Genomic DNA, 13021 nt, shown 5'->3' on the forward strand with positions numbered 1-13021 from the left:
GCGATTTTGTTCATGGATTAGAGAAACATGCGCATCCACACACACAGACTCATTATCATCTGTGCTCCTTATTTCCCTTCCTCCCTGCACACACACACACACACACACACACACACACACACACACACACACCCTCTCTCCAACCCCCTCTCATCATCCTCTCTTCTCTCCTCCGGTCCCCCTCCTCTCCGACTCAGCAGCAGCCAGTGGTATGCTCCACTCGTCTTCGCTCCTCTCTCTCCCACTGTCAGCCTCAGCGCTCTTCACACTGGAGCTAGACACTGGTGCATGCGGTGATCCATACATACATGCACGTGTGTGTGTGTGTGTGTTTCGTGGGTGCCGGGATCTTGAGAACGCTCAACCGTTCCGAGTGTGTGAGTGTGCGTGCGAGCTGATCTGCATGAGAATGTGCGTGTGAGCCTTTCTGGAGCCTCTTTTGTATGGAGGAGCATGTGTGTGGACTGAGAGACAGCATGAGGATGCGTGGTGGGCAGGTGTTGTTGTGATCGGTGGAGTTTTCGGTGTACTATCGTCGCGCTGTCTGCCTTCCCCTCCCTCCCATTTGATTATCTTGTGAGGGCAAAAAGCATCCTGCTGGGATGTCCACCTCGCCTGGTGCAACAGACGGGAGCCAAAGGAACTCTTGTGAGTGACTTTTTATTTCTTCTTTTGGCATTGGTAGTGGTGATCTGTATGTTGTTCAGTGTGTTAAATGTCGTTGTGGCGTAGGGATTGTTTGAAAGCAACCTTTTTTGTGTCCCTTCAAACAGAGGCTCATTATATTTAAGGAAGACCTGGCCGAGACAGAAGGTGGACATGTAGTTAAATGCAATTTAACAACAAATACATTTTATTATTGTTCCTATAGATATTACAAGTGAAATAAAGAATGCTATTCATATTGGCAGTAGGAACGTGAAGTGTGTGTGTGACAGCATAAAGATGGGGAGTGGGAGTGAAGATTGTGTAACACAGTATGTGTAAGGGAAGATGATATCTACAGTAGTACAAGTAAAGGGGGATAATTGCTGCTTGTGTGTGCATATTTGTACATGTTTACATGTTGGTAAGAGAGCTCAGGGATGTGTGTAACGTGGCAGTTTGTGGGAGCATGCATGAGTGTGTTTACATATTCCCTGGAGCGCCTCCAGCTGTCGATCTATTGGAAAGGAGCTGTCCATTGATTGGCAATCAGGCCAGCTGTATCTTTTCAGCAAGAGGAAAAGACCAGGTGACTTGCTGCCGTTATTCACAACCGTCAAACTGATGTGTATTGAAAAGACAGCACACTCTGTTTGGTTTGACCATAATCCAAAACAGAAAAATGGTTATGGTGGGATTTAGTCCTCTGTCTTTATTTCACTTTCTATCTTTCTGTTACGTTAAATTATTCATTAAGTAAGAGTGAAATACTGTACTGGCTGTGTGTGTGTGTGTGTGTGTGTGTGTGTGTGTGTGTGTGTGTGTGTGTGTGTGTGTGTGTGTGTGTGTGTGTACTTTATGTTTTTACTGTGTCTGTTGAAATAACTTGGCAGGGATTAAGATAAAGGAATATGGCTATAAAGTTATAGTGTGGAGTGCAGCAGTTATTCAGTGGGCGAAAGTGTGTAGGACTGCAGTTTTAATGTTTGACTTCATTCTGGCCTAAAGCAAGGCGCACACACACACACACACACACACACACACACACACACACACACACACACACACACACACACACACACACACACACACACACACACACACACACGACGATTGCTGTACTGTAAGTGGGTGATTGATAGAACGATGTGACTCATTTAGACTCATCTGAGAGCTCAGTGGGAACATACACACAGAAGATCTCTCTCACACACACGGGCACACAGACATACACATTGACAGCCTAGACTGAGGCACAGATCACATCTGGGAAAATGTCTTTTATTGCTTTCATTATTATTGCACCATCCCCCCTCTTCTCGCTTTCATTCCCCTTCTCCCCCCTGTTATTTTCAGGATGTTATTTACTGCCCAACCTTGCATAAAACTCGCCTGGAAACCATTTGTGTGTCTGGGGTGATGAGTTAATGATCATACACTGACACACCCACCCACACTAAATACCTATTGTGTGTGTTTATGACTGTGGGCTTCTGAAAAATAATTACATCATTGTGTGTTCAATTATTTGGCTGAGTAATAAGCCAGCTTGTTGTTGTATAACTCCCGTTTCACTCTCACATGTTCAGCTCCAGTTCTTGGCTGCTTCGCTTTGCACTTGACCAGTTTGTTCCTTGTCAAGACACATCCATCACATTACCTTCTTATAGAGCAGTGCCTTCAAGTGGAAATATCAAGTGCCTGCAGAGTCTGATTACTGATTTGCTAACCGTAATGTTGCATAACCAAACGCAGCCTCTGAGCAAACAAGTCAATAGTCAGCTAAACAACAGCTTTTAAGAAAATAAAAATGCAGATTGGAGTAGTTGAAGAATGAAGAAAGGAAGGATTTAATCAAGCAGGAGAACATTGATGTCATATTTCCCTTTCATCAGTTGTGATTAGTACTGGTGTCAATATCAAAGGGACATGCCCAAACAATGCCAGATTGGAAGAATAATTTATGATAGAAACTCATTAAAACATCAAGTAAAAGGCTTACGGTGCTCATTTTGCTGATTAAAAATGGCAACAAATAAGATATTGATATTACATAATTCTACACTTGATTGATACAAAAATAGAGCAAAGTTATGGACTATTTATGGACTTGTGTTTAAAGCCCTTTCTTTTTAACGCAGTAATATTTTTAGATAAGACAATCTGTAGCAATTAATTTACCTTTGTTCCAGCAGCTTGAGTCTGAACAGCGTGGTATCATCATCGTGTAACGCTGGTGCTGAGCTCTCTCTCCCTGTTAGTTGGTGTCCTCTGTGAAGGAGCAACAGCAGGCACCTGCCACTGAGATGGGTGTGCTGTGTCATCACTTTTGCCAAATGATAGCTTGCTTCACCTCTCCTCCTCTCTGCTCTTCTCCTAGTCCCCACCCTCCTACTTTTTGTCCCCCCCTTTCTCTCTTTTTTTTGCACCTGGTTACTGTACACATCTGCTCTCATCTCTGGTGTCTCATCTGTTCCTTAATCTCCTCCTCTCTGTGTCCCACAGCCCTCCTTCTCCTCTCTTCTTCTCTTCTCTGATCCCGTCCTGTCTGGTTTATCTGGGTTCACATGAAACTTTAATTGCATGTAAATCAAAGCGCTGCAGATGTGATTAGTCTTTTGTGCTGCTTTAATGGGTGCGGTCTGGACTGTATATGGTACAGTAGCTGGCTCCTGCACTGTCTCTGCTGGCTTAAGCCACAGGCAAAGTCAACTTTTTAATGCTGCCAGAAGAAACCTTTGTTATTTTCAAAGAAGTGACGTTTTCAGGGATAGAGCCAGGATCTTGGAAAAATCTGAATGTCCTTATTCTCAAAGGTTCTACTCACTGCATATACAGCTGTATGGATATGCAGCTCTACTCGTAAAACAGCATTCAATTGGTTTTAAACTTTGACTTTTTGTCCATTGTCTCCTGTGTCTGAGAGACTGTATGTGTGCGTGTGTATGCATACTCATACATACATTTCTCCATGCACACATAAACAAAGTGCAGTTAGCTCGCTATTTAGCATATTCAAACATCACTGCAGCATGTAAACACAGACGCTGTGTACACTGCCAGACATTTCTTAATTCTCTTAATAATCAAGGAGGTCACGCTCCCCTTTGAAGCCGCTGACTGAGGTTAAGGCTGGGATTTATCTCATGAATTGTCTTCCAAAGATGGATTTAGTTTGAGAGATGAAAGAATCTGTGCCGTCAAAGGGTAAAGTCAAGGACAGAGCACGGCTTGATGTTCATAAGATATAATAATCACATTTAACTCCGCTTGTTTCTTTCTTTTTGTTATGAGTGACATTAAATTGTAATTCGACCTCGGGGCTGAAGTGTCAATATTTTAGATCCATGTGAAAGTCTTTGTATAGCATGCTCCCACTGTTGCATAACTGATGCATGTGTGCAGTTACAGAAATGTCGAGTCTTCATGCACATGGCCACAAATATTGTGGAGTGCAGTTGCACCCACAGAACACACGCACAATTACATAAGCCATAATTAGAAGAATGTTTTACCATGCAATGACATGGATTACTATTGTGATAATGTTACAGTTTTTACAATTGCTAAAACACTAAACCTCATTCTCTGAAGCAAATCTAAACCCATTTGTCGAATCAACCACTCTTTTTACAAAACCCTAAACAAGTTCAAGTAGTTAGACACTATTTGCAAAACTCTAAACACATTCCCCTTTACTATAAAACACAATTCCCACTGTGATGCACATGTGTTGCAAAATGCTAAACACAGGCAGCAAAAGTTGAACACAACTCCAACACAGTTGTCATCGTTTAAACACAACGACTCAACATTGTACACACTTGTTTCTAATGATGTGATCAACCGATTTAACACACTATATAAGAAAGTTCAGAGTGCACATGTGAATACCGACAATGGATGAAAACATTTTGAGAGGCAGAGGAGGAAGAGGTGGAAGAAGAGGAGGAGGAAGAGTACAAGTAAGAGGTGATGGGAAGATATCAAGGTCGAGGAAGAACCAGAACCATCATTTCAGATGCAATCCGGGAAATGGTCATAGACCATGTTCTTGTTCATGGCTTGACAATGAGGGAAGCAGGACAAAGAGTAGGCTCTCTGTGGCCACCATCGTAAGAGCATTCAGAGAAGATAACAGGTACAGTTAGAGATTGTTTGAGTTTGATTCTATGGAAAGGCCCCATGACTACATCTTTGGAGATGAAGCAGCGTTAAATCTGACGAAGAGGAGAAGAAGAAGCAGGAACATAATTGGCCAACGGGCCATTGTGGAAGTCACTGGCCAGCGTAGTGGCAATGTCACCCTTTGTGTAGCCATAAGTAATTGGGGGGGTTCTCCACCATCATGCAACCCTAGGGCCTTACAACACCGAGCATCTTCTCACATATCTGAGTGGTCTTCGGGATTTTCTGATTGAGGTTCAGGTTCCTCATCAGGCCGGGCATCCTATTTATGTTGTAGTTTGGGACAATGCCAGCTTTCACCGTGCAGTGATACATGAATGGTTCAACATCAACCAGCGCTTCATAAATGTTTGCCTTTCACCATACAGCCCATACAGAGGAGTTATTTTCTGCGTGGCGCTGGAGGATCTGTGACCGGAACCCCTACACCAGGGTAAACCTCCTACAGCCAATGGCATTGGCCTGTGGTGACATAGTGGATGCTTGTCAAGCCTGGATCCGCCATGCCAGAGGGTTTTCCCCCGTTGCTTAGCAAGAGAAAACATTGCGTGTGATGTAGATGAAGTCCTCTGGCACAAAGGTGTGATGCTGCTGAGGCAGAACGAATCGTACGTTGACGTTTTTTTGCTGTTGGTTTTGTAATGTGCTTTACATTTAGCTGTAATGTGCTTTACATGTACCTGTAATGTGCTTTACATTTACCTGTAATGTGCTTTACATTTACCTGTAATGTGCTTTACATTTACCTGTAATGTGCTTTACATTTACCTGTAATGTGCTTTACATTTACCTGTAATGTGCTTTACATTTACCTGTAATGTGCTCTTCATTTACCTGTAATATGCTTTACATTTACCTGTAATGTGCTTTACATGTACCTGTAATGTGCTTTACATGTACCTGTAATGTGCTTTACATGTACCTGTAATGTGCTTTTCATGTACCTGTAAAGTGCTTTACATTTACCTGTAATGTGCTTTACATGTACCTGTAATGTGCTTTTCATTTACCTGTAATGTGCTTTACATTTACCTGTAATGTGCTTTACATTTACCTGTAATGTGCTTTACATATACCTGTAATGTGCTTTACATTTACCTGTAATGTGCTTTTCATTTACCTGTAATGTACTTTACATGTACCTGCAATGTGCTTTACATTTACCTGTAATGTGCTTTACATTTACCTGTAATGTGCTTTACATTTACCTGTAATGTGCTTTACATTTACCTGTAATGTGCTCTTCATTTACCTGTAATATGCTTTACATTTACCTGTAATGTGCTTTACATGTACCTGTAATGTGCTTTACATGTACCTGTAATGTGCTTTACATGTACCTGTAATGTGCTTTACATTTACCTGTAATGTGCTTTACATTTACCTGTAATGTGCTTTACATTTACCTGTAATGTGCTTTACATTTACCTGTAATGTGCTCTTCATTTACCTGTAATATGCTTTACATTTACCTGTAATGTGCTTTACATGTACCTGTAATGTGCTTTTCATGTACCTGTAAAGTGCTTTACATTTACCTGTAATGTGCGTTACATTTACCTGTAATGTGCTTTACATTTACCTGTAATGTGCTTTACATTTACCTGTAATGTGCTTTTCATTTACCTGTAATGTGCTTTACATGTACCTGTAATGTGCTTTTCATGTACCTGTAATGTGCTTTTCATGTACCTATAATGTGCTTTACATGTACCTGTAATGTGCTTTTCATGTACCTATAATGTGCTTTACATGTACCTGTAATGTGCTTTACATTTACCTGTAATGTGCTTTTCATTTACCTGTAATGTGATTTACATGTACCTGTAATGTGCTTTTCATGTACCTATAATGTGCTTTACATGTACCTGTAATGTGCTTTTCATGTACCTATAATGTGCTTTACATGTACCTGTAATGTGCTTTACATTTACCTGTAATGTGCTTTTCATTTACCTGTAATGTGATTTACATGTACCTGTAATGTGCTTTTCATGTACCTGTAAAGTGCTTTACATTTACCTGTAATGTGCGTTACATTTACCTGTAATGTGCTTTACATTTACCTGTAATGTGCTTTACATTTACCTGTAATGTGCTTTTCATTTACCTGTAATGTGCTTTACATGTACCTGTAATGTGCTTTTCATGTACCTGTAATGTGCTTTTCATGTACCTATAATGTGCTTTACATGTACCTGTAATGTGCTTTTCATGTACCTATAATGTGCTTTACATGTACCTGTAATGTGCTTTACATTTACCTGTAATGTGCTTTTCATTTACCTGTAATGTGATTTACATGTACCTGTAATGTGCTTTACATTTACCTGTAATGCGCTTTACATTTACCTGTAATGTGCTTTACATGTACCTGTAATGTGCTTTACATTTACCTGTAATGCGCTTTTCATTTACCTGTAATGTGATTTACATGTACCTGTAATGTGCTTTACATTTACCTGTAATGCGCTTTACATTTACCTGTAATGTGCTTTATATTCACCTTTAATGTGCTTTACATTTACCTGTAATGTGCTTTACATTTACCTGTAATGTGCTTTACATTTACCTGTAATGTGCTTTATATTCACCTTTAATGTGCTTTACATTTACCTGTAATGTGCTTTATATTCACCTTTAATGTGCTTTACATTTACCTGTAATGTGCTTTATATTCACCTTTAATGTGCTTTACATTTACCTGTAATGTGCTTTACATTTACCTGTAATGTGCTTTACATTTACCTGTAATGTGCTTTATATTCACCTTTAATGTGCTTTACATTTACCTGTAATGTGCTTTACATTTACCTGTAATGTGCTTTACATGTACCTGTAATGTGCTTTACATGTACCTGTAATGTGCTTTACATGTACCTGTAATGTGCTTTACATTTACGTATGAAGTTTTCTTTGTTATTTGTATAAGTTGGGATAATTGTACTTTTGTTTAGTTTTGCAAAAATGTGTTAATTTACAATAAAACTAAATCAAACTACATGCACTGGATGCAGTGTTTTAAAACAAATGTATGTAGTGTCTAATGAATGCTCTGTAGGTTTTTCTATTTTGACTGGAAAAGTGCATGATCTGAAAACATTGTTTGATTTGTGCCAGAGGAGTCTGTGGTTTTGTGAGTGTAGCTTGAGTTTTGTGTTTTGTGTTTAAAGTTTTGAGAAAATGGGTGAAGGTTTCAAGAAATGTGTTTTAGCAATTGTAAAAAACTGTAATAATAGTCCATCTATCCATCCATCTATTTTCTTTTACCCAATTATCCTTAAGGCTGACAGGAATATCTGCCATGGAACAGCACTTTACAGGTTCTGGATGGATGACACACTATCTCTCACTTGACTTCTCCCACCTTGCTTCTTGTCCTTTCCTCTCTTCCCCGCTCTCTCTCTAACTTTCTCCCACCTATTTCCGTCCACTCTTGTGTTGCAAGCTGTGCCCACCTGGCCTAACAGGTGTTGTCGGCAAGCCCCTGAGTATGTTGTCTCCTCTCTCAATGCTTATATTGTTTAGTCAACTGTACTACTTAAAAAGAGGGAACACAAATTAGGAGATGAGATGAAGGTGGAGCGAAGAAAAGACAGCAGAGGGGGGGGGGATTAGAGGAGGAAAAGATAGCAGGTTGAGGATGAAGGAGAGCAGGGTGAAAGTGAGAGTGAGTCAAGAATAAAGGAAATAATATTGGTAAAGATGAGGAATTAAAAAGACTGAGCAAAACCACAAAGCACATTTCAGATAATGAAAAATAATAATAAAAAGGCATAGGAGAGAAAGGGCCTCCTCTCTATCTGGGAGTCTGCTAATTGGTGGGGGTTGTGGTGGTACGGAGGTTGTGCAGAGATCACACACTGCAGGAATGGAGAATCTCTGATTTATTTTTTAAAGAAGAAGAATGAAACGTCCTCCAGAGAGTAAAAAAAAAAATCAGAGATTCTCCATTCCTGCAGTGTGTAATCTCTGCACAACCTCCGTACCACCACAACCCCCACTAAATTAAATGTGTAAATCTTAAGCACTTAAACCTCAAACAATATGGTACAGCTAAAATAATTAAACCACGGTTTTTTTCAGTTTACATTGTCACTGATTTTTTTTTTAAAGAAGAAGAATGAAACGTCCTCCAGAGAGTCTCTACTCTCTGGAGGACGTTTCATTCTTCTTCTTTAAGATAGATAAGGCAAATTGATGATTCGATCTTAATCTATAAAAGGAACTATTGGAACCGACCGTTCACTAAACCCCTCCCCTGAACAGCTTATCATCCAATCTTAGCTCAGCAACAGTACAGTAACTAAGCTCGGCAGGCCTGTGAAACTGTACAGCACTGGTGATGATGATTTATTACCTGTTAGCTTAAGCCTCATTATTTTACCATGATACCATGCATGCAGTCATCAAATACGTCTTTATGACACTTTCTTCAGGGTTTTGTTTTAATATGAGTCACCAGGAAACATTAAAAACTCAACCAGAGAATTAGCTAACTAGCTAGAGTTGCCAACAGTTGTCATTACAGCTGGTGAAATTGATGGTTGCATTTGTCTACCATTGACTGAAATCTCCTATCTACATTGTTATTAAGTTATTAAGAATAATGAGTGGTAAATCTGCCTCCCGCTGTCGCTTGTGCAGCGTGAGAACTGGCACAAGCGACAGTAACCAGGGTCTGCGTAACTCGGAACACCAGGATTCCTGCTCATTAGAAATGTTGGTGCACCTTAGTGAGAGATTTATGTTGATTTTGTTGAAAATGCCAAAGATCACTTTCATCCAACCATACAACCAACAATATCAATTACCATCATTATAATGATGAAGAACGTTTTCTTCAATATCACAGCTACAAGTAAGCTCCCACCGCTCATCACGCTGAGAAATTAAGCTCGGAGCTGTGCAGCATGACAGAAGAATGATTACTTAGCATAACGGTTGTAATTAAAGGGACAATAGTGACTGGTATATCGTTTTACACACAGCCTTATGGCAGTTGTTTTGTTTTAGGGGGTGCCTCAGTTACTTCAGTGATGATTTCAAACACCCTCTCAAATGTGCCTGGGGATGATGTAAAACTGCAGGACCGGAATGACAGACTTCCTTAAATTATACTGCACACAAAGGCATCCAATAATACACTCACACGTGCAAGAACACACAAACACACACACAGATGAACAAAATCTATTTTCTAGTCGAAAGAAGAAGCAGATATAATCAGTGTTTTGTCTCAAATCCCGCTCACAGATGGCTTAGAAATTGCATTTGCCATCCCCTGTGTGATGCACCTCAGCAGGTGGGTTATCGGTTTGTTTCTCCCCTCTACTCCCACTCCTCTGGGAATTGGAGAGAAAAGTAATAGTGTGGTCAGACAGCCAGAGAGTTGCACTAATTAGGTATATGGTTGAACAGACAGTATTTACAGGCTCAGACAGAGAGGGAGTTTGTTCCAGATTTCATACTGTCGGGTTTCTCCCAGTTTAATGTTTTCCCATATGCACTTCTTTGCATTTGTGTTTCTGTCATCTTCATGCATTTTTCAGGTGTCGTCAACATGCTGAGGCCATCTGTACTTCTGTGCATGCTGCTCAGCCTTCTTTCTAGGGCTTTCTAATACCTGTACACTCCCTCTGTCCTCCAACCCTCCCGCCTGCTGCCTTATGTAAGGGTAAATAACTCCGGTCAGCCAGAGACAGATAAACCCTTCAAGGACCTCTCATTTGGACTGGGGTCATAGCACACAGCTCCTCTCTTTTACTCCCCTTTCTGTCTCTGTGTCTCTTACTCTGCAGATAAGAAAGTGTTAGACCTTGTGCTCATCTGTGTGAGTGAGTGAATTTGTGTCTGCATGTAATGTATTTACATGAGGATGTCAGTGACTGGTGTCTGGTCTGGGTTCTTCGCCTGTATTGTGTGTTCACAGAACAAAAGGAGACGGTGGGACAGGTTGCTGTGGGGGAGGGAAGGTTTCCCCGCTGTGTGCAAGGTGACTGTGTGTGGCCCAACTAGAAGTCAGATATTACAAAAACAACAGATGGATTTACAATACAGCATCATCACTGGGCCAATAATCAGGTGTTTCATCCCAAGGTGTGATGCTTTTGCTAAAACCTACTCTCCTTGAGGAATAAAAACATACACTAGCACACATTGACTGGTTTAATATTGAAAATATTAAATAAAGATTGCCTCTACAGTATGTAAAGAATGCTGTGATAATTATTTATATATACATATATGTATATGTAGAGAGAGAGAGAGAGAGATTTACGACATCCTTTGTCCATACTGTATCTTTAGATAATGCATATCTCTTACTGAACTCACCACATAAAAAGATCTTAGTGTAAATCAGTGGTATGTTATTCTTTATTGAAAAAAGTGCTGCCACATTTCTTTCTTGAATACTGGCTCCAAGGTTTTACCTACGCAAAATGTTGTGCTGTGAAAACCTGTGAAAGATTGCTCTGGATTTAGAGGTGAGAATGTACGCAGCATGCAGCTACAAGGGTGCATAGGTATAATTATTCAGACAGCAGTATTGAGCCACATGATCATAATGCAGTAGTAGAAGCCCCAGGACATACCGTACTAAGTATGCCCGATGGCATTAAAGTAAGAAAGAGAAATAGCTAAATAATGCAGGGAAGATGAGATGTTATGAAAGAAAGGAGTATAGTATGGATCAACGAATGCCCTGGGGGGCTCTCTGTGTCTGTGTTAGCTTGGTGTGTGCATGCGTGTGCGGTCCTCTGTGATGTTGCCTCATCTCTGTGCAAATTCTCTTTATAACGTTCTCTCCTCGGCCAAGATCAGGGCTTTTCCAGATTTCATGCTGGGGCTAACAAAAGGGGCACACTTTGACTGCAGAGAAATGAGGGGGTGTTAGAGAGAAAAGCAACAAAAGAGGGATGAGGAGAACGTGTGAGAAATACGCAGTGACAGAGAAGAGAAGTGGAGCTTGGCAAAACAAAGAGAAGTGGCTGATAGCTTTTGATGTCTCTGTCAGGGTCTAACAAAAACACCCTTGAAATATTTAGTGGAAGACTTCAGCGCAGATGAGAAGAACAAGCTCAACGCCCGATAGTTCACCCAGAGAGCTGAAAGTGTTGAGCTCGCAGAGAAAGAATCATCTTGACAGTACGACTCCTTTGAAGTTTCACATCATTACCATGACACCTTAAAATCAATAACTGGAAAAGTACAGTGTAACTATTTCAAGAATAGCAGTCCTTCAGGCTGAACAAGAAATGATTTGTGTAGGAACATAGCCCTTTCATTTTTGATTATGAGTCTGCTTACACGGCCTGTGTGCAGTGACATGCATAGAAGATGCACATCTAAATGTTCTGTGCTGTAAACCTACCCACGCTAACCTCAGTTTGGAGAGCAACAAATCTCCACGGCACGTTATACTTTATTATGTACACATAATTGTGTTTTTGGCTCGTCCTGTTGTACCACAGAGTTTTTCTCAATCGTGTCTTGATGGTGTGGTGGAGGTTCTGCCATATGGATAATGTTGTAAACATCCTGTCAGTCTCACCTGAAGGCGATCTGTTGAATTGATGTATTGGAACTGTGCAGGACGTTGGACTAACATAAAGTCATTCCCATGAAAAATAGGTGCATTTCCCTGCTGGAGGTAGCAATAAAAAAAGAATTTAAAAAAGTCTGAATCCATTTAAAGGATCACCTGGTGAGTAACATTTAGCTTTAATGTGGCACTGAAATGATGATGCAGGGGGTCCATGGATTTATGCTGTTTACATCAACATCTGGCCTTTCCCTTGATTCAAAATCAATTTGGGATATATTCGAGGTAAAATGTCTAGACTTTGTCCAATTTTGTTGATTTCGTGCACACTCTGCCTCGTTAACTGTGGTGTTGAACCTTCACTGAACTTGTCGCCAACAGCTCTATTTAGCATCCTTTGTCTCCTAAATTAAACATTTTCACCCACAGGATGTGTTCAGCTGATTTAAATCCATTTTTGGTAAACTGTAGTATTTTAAAACTCTAAGGGTTCATGAACTTACATCACACCGTGTACAAAGAAGCTTTAATTATGCAGCATGACTACTGTAATGTTTTCTTCAACAGTACCTGAAGGAGCAAGGGGAGCTGTCTGCGTTAAAGGTTCTAAACAATATAATAAAGTGAGTGGTAAGCACTTTT

At 40.4% G+C, this 13021-nt stretch overlaps 1 protein-coding gene across 3 annotated transcripts in view; it reads left to right on the plus strand.

The window, feature by feature from the left end:
- The first annotated feature begins 212 nt into the window (after nt 1-212).
- dtnbp1b (dystrobrevin binding protein 1b) overlaps nt 213-13021 on the plus strand; it is a 37806-nt gene continuing 24997 nt past the window's right edge. For all 3 annotated transcript variants that reach the window (XM_029442649.1, XM_029442651.1, XM_029442650.1), the window contains exon 1: nt 213-648. Coding sequence is in view for 1 of the 3 variants with exons in the window: in XM_029442650.1 (XP_029298510.1) it covers nt 603-648 (46 nt within the window). In the remaining 2 variants the exon portion in view is untranslated. The remainder of the gene's footprint in view (nt 649-13021) is intronic.

This window comes from Cottoperca gobio, chromosome 11, assembly GCF_900634415.1.
Source record: "Cottoperca gobio chromosome 11, fCotGob3.1, whole genome shotgun sequence".
NCBI classification, from domain to species: Eukaryota; Metazoa; Chordata; class Actinopteri; order Perciformes; family Bovichtidae; genus Cottoperca; species Cottoperca gobio.